This window comes from Galeopterus variegatus, unplaced genomic scaffold (genome assembly GCF_000696425.1).
Source record: "Galeopterus variegatus unplaced genomic scaffold, G_variegatus-3.0.2 Scaffold308, whole genome shotgun sequence".
Lineage (NCBI taxonomy): Eukaryota > Metazoa > Chordata > Mammalia > Dermoptera > Cynocephalidae > Galeopterus > Galeopterus variegatus.
The window spans coordinates 108019-122112 of NW_007726419.1; the positions used below are offsets into that span (position 1 = coordinate 108019).

At 35.7% G+C, this 14094-nt stretch overlaps 1 protein-coding gene across 1 annotated transcript in view; it reads left to right on the forward strand.

The window, feature by feature from the left end:
* The window catches only part of TINAG (tubulointerstitial nephritis antigen), a 121525-nt gene that overhangs the window by 28461 nt on the left and 78970 nt on the right, over positions 1 to 14094 (forward strand). Inside the window, exons 2-3 of the mRNA XM_008567293.1 lie at positions 10852 to 10915; positions 11603 to 11692. Of these exons, the coding sequence (XP_008565515.1) occupies positions 10852 to 10915; positions 11603 to 11692 (154 nt within the window). The remainder of the gene's footprint in view (positions 1 to 10851; positions 10916 to 11602; positions 11693 to 14094) is intronic.

Below are 14094 nucleotides of genomic sequence, written 5' to 3' on the forward strand. Positions count from 1 at the left end.
AGATCTAGTCATTTATCAATGATTATTCATTGAGTATCCCTGCTGTGTCAGGCATTGTGGTTGGTTCTGGGGCATCAATGGGAAAGAAACAAAAGGCAAGGTCTTCTCATGGAAGTCACAGTCAAGTTGGGGGAGGGGAGGAATGAAAGATATTTCACAAATTCACTGTACAACTGCAAATTGTGATAAATTCTCTGAAACAACCATTTAAGATGCTGTGAGAAGGTATAACATATATATAACAGAATATAGGGCTGGCCTGGTGGCGCACTGCTACAGTGCGCCGCTTGGGAGTGCAGTCGCGCTCCCGCAGACGGTTCGGGTCCCACATACAGACCAGTTCCTGCTCACTGGCTGAGTGAGGTGCGGGTGCAACACCGCGGGTTGCAATCCCATTGCCGGTCCCGGTCCGGCCCGGGCGCGACACTGAGGGTTGCGATCCGTTGCCGGACACGAAAAAAGACACACACACACAAAAAAAACCCAGAATATAACATTAACTTGTAACGTGATATATAACATTAAACTGCATAGGGGTCAGTGAGGGAAGACGTTTAAGCCATTTTAGTTGAGACTTGAGTAGTGAGGAGAAATGAGCTAAACTGAAGAAGAGTCAACAGAAGAATGTTGCAGATATGAGAGCAAGAAGCCTGGCATGGTCCAGCCACTGGAAGAGGTCACTGTTTCAGAAAAGTAACTACTAGGAGAGGTTTGGGGGGGACATGAGGTGAGGTTTGAGAGATGGGTGGAAGTCATGTCATGCCAGGCCTTATTGGACATGTTAGGGATTTTATTTGGTTATGAGAACTCATTGAAAGACAATTAAATAGGAATACTGTCAGCTTTTTGGATGTGCAACCAGAGGAGTCAATCACAGAGAACCCCATGCTCAGAAGAGTCCCATGCTTGGTTTCATGCTCTGATGTTGCCATCTTGAAATTCCTAGTGAGTTTTGAACAGGGGGCCCCACATTTAGTTTACCACTTGGCTCCACAAATTGTATAGTTGGTACTATGCATTTTTTGAAGGTCATACTGAAAGATAGTTTTGGTGGCAGGAATAAGCAAAAGAAGGGTAATGAGATAGTAGGTGACTGCAGTAGCTTAGAATGTGCTTCTCAAGTCACCATTTTACATTTTCATGTTCTCATGGACCAATACTTCTATAAAATAAAAGTCATGTGCTCAAATGGGGACGTCAAATTGTTATGAAAGTTTCTGTCCACTTATTCTCAGTTTTCATACTTAAGTCTTCACAGACCACTAGTAAACATTTCTCAGACCTGCACTGGTCTGTGGACCATATGTTGAGCAATACTGAAGGATGAGAGAAAAGAACAGCTTGGATTAGTGTTGTAGCACTGTAGACTTAGAAGGGGTAAAAGGAGAAAACTTCATAAGACAAGATCTTGCCCTTGAGGACCTTACAAAGGATAAAGACACTTAGGAGATTTCAGTAAAATGAAGTAATAGCTATGAGAGAAATGTTATCAATATGATGGAACCCAGGACTTTAGAGCTGAGTCATAAAAGATGAGTGGGTGTTATACAGGGGACAAATTGAGGACGGATAAGTTTCAGTATTCCCAGCTGAGAGTGTAGTACGCATAGGACGAGTTCATAACAAAGCAGCATGGAGCAGAATCAGTAATTAGGTAGGTGGGAAAAGAGGTAAGGAAGGATTAGATCAGGGGCAGTCTTGAGTGTCATTACAAGAGACTTATATGTTAGAAGTCTCACACTAGCATGCTTCAAGTCTAAAGATATGGTCTGTATGACCCAGATAGACAATATCTTTTTAAACAATTAAATATATTGGATTTTTTTTCTTAACATCTCTGGGCAGAGAGGATTGAGTTAATTAAGCTCTATTAAGGACTCACTATCATCATTGGTCATGAAGTCTTCTATCTAATTTGTAGATCAATTTCCCTGCCTTCCTTCCTGCCTTTCCTCTTCGCTCCTTCCTTTCTTCCCTCCCTGCCTTCTTTCCTTTCTTCCTTAGATATCTATACCCCATTCCCATCTTCCTCTGTAGCCAGCCTGCTCTCCTTTTACTTTTATGAACCCTTTTAAAGCATGTAGTCTTGTTTTGTGCATTTGAATTGTTAATTTACATAAATCATGTTATGCTAGAGACCTCATTCTGTTTCTTGCTTTTTTCAGACAGCATTGTATTATAAGAATCTATCCATGTCTCCAAGTGTATACCTAGTCTATGGCTTCTGACTGATACCTAGTTCTCTGTGATGTTGCTATTTCTCATTTACTTACCTGTTTCATCCATGATGGATGGACACCTAGGTTGCCTACAACTCTCTGCTATCATAAAAAGTCCATGATAGACAGCCTCAGGCATATGTTCTTATGCACCCGTGTGATGCAGACAAGACTGGAATTGCTGGGTCCGGGTGTGCATACATTTAATCAAAGTCATGCCAGATGGCTCCCAGCAGAGTCTGCATCAGTTTATACTTCCCCTGGCACTATACAAGAACCCATCTACCCCACATCTCTAGCTCTTGGCAATATCCAGCTTTGCAACCTTTACTTATATAATCAGCAAAACATGATTATCATTGTCATTTTAATTTGCATTTCTCTGGTTACAAGTGGGCTTGAACTTCTCCTCATATGCTCATTAAATAGTTGGCTTTCTTCTTCCTGTGACTTAGGTTTTCCTATCCACAGCCTAGTAATATGTCTTAATATCTGGCACAGCAACTCCAATTATTTGCCCTCTTTTTTCTAGGATGATTTAGGATAGGGAGACATTTAGCTTCCCATAAACAGTTTTAAAATAAGTTTATCTAGTTTCTCAAAATCTCCAGCTGAAAGTTTTAATAGGATTGTATAGAATTTATAGATTTATTTAGAGATAATTGAACTCTGTAATGTTAAGACATTTCATTCAATAGTATGTCTCTCTGCTTTTTCTGGTTTTTAAAAATGTCCTTAAATAGAACTAAATTTTTCTCCACTGTGGCCTTATGTATTTTTTGTTAATTCCTGGATACTTTAAATTTTATTTTGAATTTCATATTTAAAAATAATTTATAGCTGGTTATTGCCATTGTGGATAAATGCTAGTTATTCATGAAAGTTCACACGCTATCTGGCAACCTTTCTAAACTCTCTTATTAGAAAAGAAGTTTTTATTTTTGATTTTTTTTAGCTGGCCTATACAGGGATCGAACCGTGGACTTTGGTGTTATCAGCACCACACTTTAACTAACTGAGCTAACCAGCCAGCCCCAGAAAATATATTTCTTTATCACAGTAAAGATTTCCATACCAAATCCCCAAAGTAAACATTTTACATGGAGAAATCGTAGATGTATTCCCTGTAAGACTAGTAATAAAACATGGATGTGTACTATCTTTGCTACTATTTAACAAGAAGGTCCTTGTTAGTGCTGTCAGAAAAAAAAAATTAAGTGAAACAATTTGAAGAAAATTGATAAAACTCCCATTGTTTGTAGACAACACGATGATCAACATAGAAAAAAATAAAACGAACAGGAAATAGGTCTGTTTTTTTTTTTTTTCCCAAAAAGTGGAGCTCCTTACTGTTGTTTAATACATAACTTGTACAACTATACATGGAAGCCCTTGGTCCTATTGTATGTATCTTGGGTTTGAAAGAAGGTGATTTGCTTACATTTTCAAAGATATATTTTTGGTTGAACTTCTCTATTTTATCACATTGGTATTATCATTGAGAGAAGTGGTGAAGTTAAATAACATGATGATAATATATATAACATGATGATACTACTACATAGGCCATTGTAAAAAGCCCTATTCACAGGATTAGTTAGGGATCATATTCTTGTTGTAAGTGTAGCTCCTAATAATGATAAAATTGGGCCCTACAGTCAAGGGAAATTCATCTCTTATAGCACCCTGCCCATGGTAGGTACTTAATTGACAGACTTCTCTGTAGCATTCTGTGAGTAGCATGCTTTTAATTGGCTTACTGAACCTACTATTCCTCCTCCTACTAGCTAAGATTTGTTGATTACTATTTCTATTGTGCCAACAACTGTTCCAAGCACCTTTCAGGTATTAACTCATTCATTATTTTATTCCACCTTGTTTAATAGGATAGTTATTCTATATCAATTGCATTGAAAGCTTCTTCAGAGTGAGTATGGTGGTTTATTCAGTGTGTACTAAGTACAGTGCCATGAAGAGGGATGCTCTTAGTAAATATTGGTTGAATTTGAAGTGAGTTGATATCTAGAGGATTTTTATTTTTTTAAATTTTGTATTTATTAAATTAAATAATAACTTTATTCTTACATAATTTTAAAGAATAAAATATTTTCAGAAGCACAATTTTTCATACATGAAGTAGATTTTAAAAGGGATATTTGTAAATTTTCAAAGTATTAATGTTTACCCATAGTTTTGATGGGCAATTATTACATACTTAAGAAAAGAGTAAAGTCCTATGCCTTGAAAAGCATGTGATCTGCATGGGTGAGAAGACTTGGGTATGTGAAACAATGAGAAACCACTGCAAGTGAGTATTTATCAAATGCCACATGTGCGCTCCCTGTGGACAATAATGTAACCCTACAATCTCAACTGGAAAGTTGAGCATATTAAAATGGTTGATACTTATTTAATATATACCATGCTATCAGATAAGGTCATATTAGATTGGTGACAACCCTAATTAACACACACATTTTTATTTTGCCTGGATTAACTATGTCAGAGGCCAGCCTCCATCTATCTTTCTGCTTCACGATTACTAGAATATGGCCCTTGTGTGCATGATCCAGCTTGGCCCCTCATGCTCCAAATATCATGTCTAAGTCCCAGGCAATAAAATTAGAAAAGGAGGTTATGGTCTCCACATAATAAAGAGACATTCTAGAGTGCAAAAAAGCACCTCTGCTCCTATCTCTTTGGTCAGAACATAGTCACACTGCCTCACCAACTATCAAGATAGGCTGAGCACCAAAGTTTGTTTTGTTTTATTTTTCTTAGCTGTGTGGCAACATGCAGGTTGTGCTGTAAGGAAGAAAAAAGTAGGGAATGATATTGGGAACAAACGGCAGTCTCTGCCAGGAATTAAAAAAGGAGACTCATCTAAAAATCATAGAGGCTATCTAAGAAGTCTGCATTTTGATTAAAGTTATTATTCCAATTTAATATTATATCGAGTCTCAGAATCATCGTATAAGCTGTAGTGCTTTTGACGGGCTGAAATTACTTGACCTTTTCTTATTTGAGATATATAGCCCATTCAGAAAACTGGTTGCTACTTCTTCAAAATCTGTTTTTGCTTGACAGCTAGAGTTCTGCTAAGACTTTAATTTAGGGTCATATTTTAAGTAGAACTATATCCCAGGTGTAGATTTTACTCCATTTATTATGGAGACAAGCAATTAATAATCTCATTTTGTAGCAAAAAGTTCACATTACACTATAATTGGTCTCATGAAGATAATTTTTTTCTTGTGTTTATCTTGCTTTTGAAAGTAGCTCCTTGAAAAAAGAAAGTACAAACAATACTTAAAAATGTGCAAGATTAACTAAACTAAAATAAAAAGACAAATGTTGCGTTATTTATACTACTTTTTGCATGTGTAAAGCAACTTTTCTCCGAGGTGTTATGCTGTTCATTCACTGATCTATTGCATATTATTTTCAGTGATCTAGTTACATGGTATTGTCTAGCTCTTTTTATTGTGCTTGTCCTAAGAGCTCTTTAAATCAACAACTTGAAACTATATACATTGTTTTAAGAATTAAAAAAATAAATGTCCCTTTTATATAAACTGGAAATAAAGCATATTGGTAAATATCTTGCTTCCGTGGTTTTTTTTTTTTTTTTTCCTGATATCTGATGGTAACTTCCAGGAATTTGACGATTTCAAATGTCAGATACAGAAAACCAGTGATAGAGTCTGAAACACAGCCAGCGTAGATTTTCTAAATGCAATTTTTTAGTGTAGTAGATTTTAAGGAAAGAGTCTAGTATACCATCTGTTGTGAACAGACCTAAACCTAATTTGATTACGCACAATTCTTACGTTCACTGTGGTAAAAGAATGCCTGTAAGCCACTGACAAATTTGAATTGGATGAGGTTTATTTACTCCTTCACAACTTCCTTAGCCATATTATAAGGAAGATAAATCACAGTCCAAACTCTGCCACTCATACTGACAGTTACAAAAATGTATATTGGTAAGAAGACACAAACCGATTCATACAACCTCTGTAAGCTTCACGAAGTCTCAAGTTCTTGTCCTTTTGGGTGTTCCCATGTCCGTGTTGCATGAAAAGATTATTGGAGGCACATGTGACAATATTGCAGAGGTAGGACTCTATTACTCTTACAGCAGATATCAGGGAATCCTCCTAGCTAGTAACTGAACACAGGACACAGGACAAAGATCATCCCTAGGGCACCAGGTCTAAGACTGCAGGCTTTTGACCATAGCGATACGTACACATACAGTAAATGGTGGGATAAAAGGGTGAGGCAAGACTTTGAAACATTCTAGCTCATTCACATAGACTGAATACTACTAACTTAACCAGTGAGAGGTGATTACTTATATCCATAATTCTGATTAATAAGCCACTAATTTTACCAATGAAGGCCCATTTCTGACATTCATTATACTAATGCTCTAGTGTTGATCAAAATATGGATAGTGGAAGCACTTGCAGTGACTGCCTTGAAGTCTGGCCTTCCAGAATGAAGGCTACTGACCACTCCTGGGGTGTGGATTTCTGATTAGGACAAGTAATTGCCTTTCCTGCAGTGAATTTTAGACCAGCACAGATTTTTATAACACACTGTACTGAAGTATTTTAAAATAAATTACAGACATCATATTATCATCTTTTCTCAAATCAGTAAGACAAACTATTTCACTTTCAAAATATCTGATTTGCCTGATTTTGTCTTAAAGCCTGTTAAAGTTGCAAAACTCCCTTGATTTCTAGTCACTAGTTTTTTGTTTTGTTTTGCTGTTTTTTTTTTTTTTTTTTTTTTTTTTGGTCAAGATGCTATGTGTGTAATCAATTTAACTAACTCACTCTGAGGTGATTCATACATATTTTACTAAGAAAATAAAGTTAGCAGATGTGAAATCTCTCATCTCTCCACTATCCTCAGGCTTTTCAACCTACCTCCGTCTGGGTCACTGCTTTTGCAGAATCGATTCCCCCTCTTAGGCTCTGAATCCCATCTTCTCTTGTCTTCTCAAGATCTTCACCCTTACAGTTCTTTCTCTCTCCCTGTGTCCTAAGCATCATTTCCCCACTTCTCTCCTAAGTTAACCATCAATTTACAATTTACAAAATGTGCTTTTGTATCTCTCAGCTTTAAAAAAGCACTCCCTTGATTAGTGTCTTTCACCAGCTATATTCCCATTTCCTTCTTCCCTTTTATGACAAAATATCGGAAAGAAAATTTTTGCTTCTTTACTTCCAAGTCTCTCATCGACCTGTTCCTACAGGACATCACTTCCTGCTACTTCACTGAAATCTATCTTGCCAGGGTCGTCGAGGTCGTCCACATTACCAAATGTGATATTCAGATGTCGTTTTCTTTCCCTTGACCTCTCAGCAGTACTGTGCACAGCTGGCTGCTTCATTTGTATGAAATACTTTCTTCTCCTGCTTTCCATGGCCCCCTCTCCTACATTCCCAGCTTCCTTAGGCCTCTTTCCCCCAGTTTCTCCTTCTGAATGTCTGTCAGCTGGAATGTTTTGAGCTCAGTTCTTGACCATTTTCTCTTACCTACAAACTCTCCACATCTCTTACCTCCAACAGACTCTTATTTCTCTTATTTAGTATCAGGTTAAAAAAAATAAAATATATATATACATACTTCAAAAAGTTCATGAAATGTTTGTATTCACTTTTAATTCTATTTTCCACAAACGTTTTGTATGTTGGTGTCTCCCAAATTCATGTTCCAGACTTGGCCTAACTCTGGACTTCAATAAACTACTGTCTATTTGACATCTCCGTTACAATGTCTAACCTAGATTTAATCCAAATACAAAATATACAAAGCAGAACTCTTCATTTCTTGCAGCAAACCTGTTCCTTATTTCAGTAATAGTTTCACCACTCCTCTATTGCTAAAGCCACAATCCCAATGAGATATCCTTGATCCCTCTTCTAAATTCAATTTGTGAGAGAGTTTCATGTGCTTTATTACCAAATCATATCTATCCACTCCTCTTTCCTCACTACTATCATGCTAAGCGTTCATTCACCTGGGAGCCTCCATTCTAGCCAGCACACTGGGAGTGATGAGGACAGAGATTAAGGCAGAGACATTTTGGGTAAGCCCTTATAGGTCATGGTAAGAAGTTTGATTTTATTCTAAATTTGATGGGAAACAACTTGAGGATTTTAAGCAGAAAGTGACATGTTGCATGTTTTAAAAGATCTCCCTAAATGCTGCATGGGGGATACTTTGGAGCTGAGGAGGAGTGTGGCAGAGGAGTGAGTGGACTGTGTCTCCGCATTGTGTAGAAGACCATGTTTCACTGTGTCACACCTTGGTCAAGGTCACATATGATGACTATGATTTTTGTTCAAGAGACCGTTTCCGAAGTGAGATTAAAGTGAATGTCATTTCTCATAGTTAGCTCTGACTTGATATTAAGGACAGATGACCAAGAAATGGAGCTTTTATTAACATTAGATTAGTGCTACCGATTTGGGGATGGCCTGGTGGTGGCATTCTCTCGGCTTCAAAATCATTAGCTGGAGTACAAGTCAGAGAAAGGACAATCTTTTTTCGTATAGAAACTTTGTGACTTCTGTTCCCTTTATCCATGTAACTGTTATGTTGAACACTCAAGATCTATGAGGTATGATTAAAAATCAAGTTTGCCTTTGTCCTCCACTCACCCTTTAAAAATGGTCAGGGAAGTACTTCTCTTGTCCTTGAATGAAAACTTGGATTCTTGCATGAGTTTTCGTTGCTCTTAGGTAAGAAAAAGTTCTAGGGTCTCTTTAAGTTACAAGCATAGTGTCAATTCAGTTATTAAAATCTCTAGACCTGTGTATTAATTAAAACTCTGAACTTGATTTAAAGTTAAATCATTTCCCTCTCCTGAGTTTGCTGAATTAAAGTGCCTGTGGTCTGGTTTGCTCACAGAACTGTTCCTGACCCTGCTGCTTCCTCTAGAAATTCATTTGTGTTAGATTCTTGTACATACTTCTGATATATAAAAGCAAATATGAATATACATTCTTATGAATCTCCTTTTTACACAAAGGTAGCATGCACTATATATTTCAATCTATATTGCAAACCAATGCCTTGCTTTTTTTTCTCCTAACAATATATCCTGCATATCTAGAGATTTTTCCATATCAAAACAGAGATATTTATTTTTTCTTTTATACAGCTGCATGATATTCCATTAAATTGTATGGCATATCATAGTTTATTTAATCAGTTCCCTATTGATGGGCACCTGGATTGTTTTCAATTCTTCAAACAACCTTGTACAAACATCATTTTGTATGTGGGCAAGTGCTGCTATAAGACACATGACTTAAAAATGAGGTTGCTGTGATAAAGGATATTTATATTTGTAATTGTGATAGATATTACCAGGTTGTCCCTCATAGAAGTTGTTTCAATATAATAAACTCTATGGATAAGCAAAAACAAATTAAAATTAAAATTAAAAATAAAAATCCTATGGTCAGGTAAGAGCTGGTTTCCTTCTCTCATCCCATGAGTGTAGAGTGTCAGAAATCCATGGGAAAGAGGTGAATAGATGCAAATACATAAAGATTAGATTCACTAGTAGAACATTGAACTGAGAAGCACAGTCCATGCTGAGGAGGGGTTGTTGTGAAACGTTTCCTATGAAACAATTTTTTGAAAAATCAAATGACAGCAAATTCCATCAGTAGCTTTTATGACATTGTGGCTAGCAGTTAAGCCAGGTCCCTTGAAATGTTTTCTAAACATATATTTCTCCCTATGGTTTTATGAATAAAAGATTAGAATTTATTTTGTTTAATTAGGAGCCATTGATGTGATACATCAATTACACATTTCTGTGAAAATAACATTTCACCAAAGTAGAATCCGTTTTGCTAATTCAGTGTTAATTTTAAAATTGTGCAAATTATATTTTCAAAAGAGATTTAATTTGTAACCAGGTTACTATTTTCATGATATCTTACTGATTTCTTACGATTATAATTCACCATTGTTCTCTTTTGAGTAGTTTATATAATCTGGTAAACCAGTTAACAATCAGTTTCAGTTAATACTTGAGAATCATTGAGATTTGGAAGTCAAATGGCTTCAATGTTACTGATTTCATGAATTTTTCTCTTGACCCAAATCTTGAAGAAAAAGTAAAATTTATCTTTATAAGGCAAATTCAATGAAATGGCTTTGTATTTTGGTCCAAAACTATGAGCAACTTTCTTTTGTAATATGCAATTAATTATACTCACATATAAGACCCGATTAGTTTTTTAAAATGAGGAATGCCATAAATAGATTCAAATGCTGTTATCTTGATTACCTTATTAGACACATTAATTATTTTTTGAGCACAGTTAGTGATTATTTTCTTAGTAATCTAGTTTTCATGCTTTACAAATCCTCTCTGTTGTTACATAATATGCAGTTTAAAGATAAAAACCTCATAGGACAAGCAAAGAATTTGGCATATAAACCTTGACACAAACCAGATGTTAATTTCTATCAGATTGTTACCAAATACTTTTGCATATTATAAAAACTAACCATAATTTTAGATTACCTGTTATGATAATGTACTTTATTACTCAATTTAGAATTTTCATTTGTTTACATGTTATGTTGACAGGTTGCTTCAGAGATGGTCAACATTATGAAGAAGGATCAGTAATTAAAGAAAACTGCAACTCCTGGTAATGAATTTAAGTGGCACAGAACTAAATTCTACTGTCGGTATATATTTTCTTCAAATAAAAAGAATATTTATGAAACAAAGCATCTATTTAAATACATAAAATAGAATCATTCATAAGACATCACATACCTGTAACTTTTTATAAGCATATTTAATTTTAATGAATGTTAAAAATTTAATTGTGAATATATCTTTTACTGCTTTTGTTTGATGTTCTTGATGATGGGCCTTCTTTATGCAATAGGATTGCATTAATTGTACCTCTTAATTATAAACATTCTGATATACTGCAGGTAAATTGTTTTTTTTTTTTTGAACACAATAACGGTATATAAAAACAAGCTGCTTTAAAAGGATTAGCCTTTATCCATTAAACATTAAACATTTAGAATGTTTCCAAATATATGTACATTAAATCTACTGTCCAAATGGTCTTATGCTTTCAAACTTCAATGAATGTGTGTTCATATCATTTATTAATTATCTGTAGTAGAGGACAAGAGCACATTGGGTGGTAGCTAATGCATGTTTTAGGATTTATTTTTGCCAAGAATCAAATACCCATATGGCTAACATTACTCAAGAAATTATGTTTTATGCCTTAATGATGTGTAACTCTTGTTACTAATTTTGAAATGTACTCCATAAAGGCCAGGCCACTTTAGTAATTTTTATATCTTTGCAGCACATGCTCAGGACAGCAATGGAAATGTTCCCAACATGTGTGCCTTGTTCGTCCAGAATTGATCGAACACATCAATAAAGGAGACTATGGGTGAGAGAAATCTTGCTTTATATATAGGCTTCTTAGTGCCCCCATTTACTCCTCGGGTTTTAAACAATGTATTGCCTGTCATTTACTTCTAGAAATGGTCATTATTTAAAAAGAAAGGGTGGGAGGAAAATGGAAGGATGATAGAAAGGTGTGTAAAATTGGGATGAACCAAAGTAACATTAAATCATTAAAAATTAAAGTGTACTGGGCCGACCCCATGGCACACTCGGGAGGGTGCGGTGCTGGGAGCGCAGCAACGCTCCCGCCGCGGGTTCGGATCCTATATAGGAATGGCCGGTGCGCTCACTGGCTGAGTGCAGTGTGGGCGACACCACGCCAAGGGTTGCGATCCCCTTACCGGTCACGAAAAAAAAAAAAAAATTAAAGTGTGCTAATAAAAAAGAAGAAATATAGAGTGTAGACTTAAGTCATTTAGGAAAGAGCAGCACAGTGTGGGTGAGGACAGTGGAGAAAACTTTACTTTGCATAAGTATTTATGCAAAATCAGAAAGTTGGCTAGATTTCAGGTTAACCATGTTTCCCTCTGCTGGAGCCCTGACCAAGCCAATCACATGCTCAGTTATCCATGGTAGAATCTGACCTTAAAAGGAAAGTGCTCTATCTTGATTATCCCCCAGATAATGAGTCAATCTAGACAATTTCACTGAAATGACTGATATCTAGCCAATTTCATTTACAGTTGATTCAGAAGACAGGTTGACCCACTTTGCTAATAATCTGAGCATAGAGATAAGGATTCTTTAACATTGGAAATAACTGATGCTTCTCCTACATTAATAAATTATGTGGCTTCTCCACTTACATAGAAGGAATTAAGATGCAGGCACCAACATTGGCTTTCTTTACAGAACTGAAAGAAAGAGAAATGGGCTGGCTGGTATCTGCCTCAGGATCTCTCCACTGCTATTGATCAAATCTTTATATAACTTTGATAATATCTTCCACATTCTGGAAAAGACTTCACATGAGAAGATTTATTGTCAAGAAACTAGAAAAGTGAAATAATCCTGAGATATATTTTTTAGATAGAAGTATTTTCTTCCACACATAAGATGTTATGTTTCCCAGCACAATGGGAATACTGAATTTCAATATACCCAAAGGGTTTTCTTGAAAGACACAAAATATAGAAGTCATATTTGTTGACATCAATATTCTTAAACCACTTTCAGTTCCTCTGTGTGTGTATATGTGTGTATGTGTGTTTAATCAACGTTTTAGATGGTAATTTGATGGCATTTTAAGTATTTCTAGGAAAAAACAATTATATTTTTTTCTGTGGCTAAATGATATTTAAATCATTCAAAGAACATAAAAGTATTTGTCATTTTGAGAAATGATCTGAATCAGGTTCCTAAAAAGATTCAAATGGACTTAATGAGCACACACATCAGGAAACCGTGTTAGAGCAGTCTAGCTTTCCACATGAGAAACTACAGTTTAAAACAACGTGATAAGAAAGTATACTTTGAGTACAGAAGTTGTTGGGAATGATGTCTTTCTTGGAAAGAACTTTCCATTTTTTTTTTTTTTTTTTTTTTTTTTTTTAGTGTACTCTAGGACTATTTAAGAGGCACGGGCTTTGCATTGTAGTAGCAAACATTAAAATGTTACATGACTTTAATAGAATAAAATGTGAAATAAAATCGGAACAAAAAAACCCCCACACATGACCCCTCCCCCCAAATAAATGAAAAAACGAGTTATGAAGAAAAGGAATAAAACTAAAATAATGTACCAGGGAAAGTCCTTGAATTTAAAAGAAATTTCTAATTCTCAGCTATTCTGTGTTCATGATGCTCAAATTGTTTTCCTGTGTGAAAATATAATAATATTATATAATTCAATATTGATTAAGTGCTTTTTAAAATAGCCTACATACAAATATAGCACCTCTGCTTTAAAATATTTCTTCCTTGCATCTTGGCAGTATGTATTTTAGATCCAAGTCTTTATTCATGCTATATAATGCACTTCAGTGCTTATTTATTCTGTGTATTACTTATCAATGCAATCAATTAATATTAATAAAACAGGAGTTCCACTTATGATATTGCTGGGGATACAAATAAATAATGTCTTCCCTAGAGGCATTTGCCATCCAGTTGAGAAGCCAACATGTCATATTTTTATAAAAGGATTTCTTTTTTTTTTTTTTCTTTTGTCAATATACAATGTGGTTGATTATTATGGCCCATCACCGAAACCTCCCTCCCTCTTCCCTCTCCCCCCTCCCACCCTAGAATGTCCTTTCCGTTTGCTTGTTGTAACACCTTCAAAAAAATTGTAGTTGGGCCGGCCCGGTGGCGCACTGCTACAGTGCGCCACTTGGGAAGCGCGGTGGCGCTCCCACCGAGGGTTCGGATCCCATGTCCAGACCG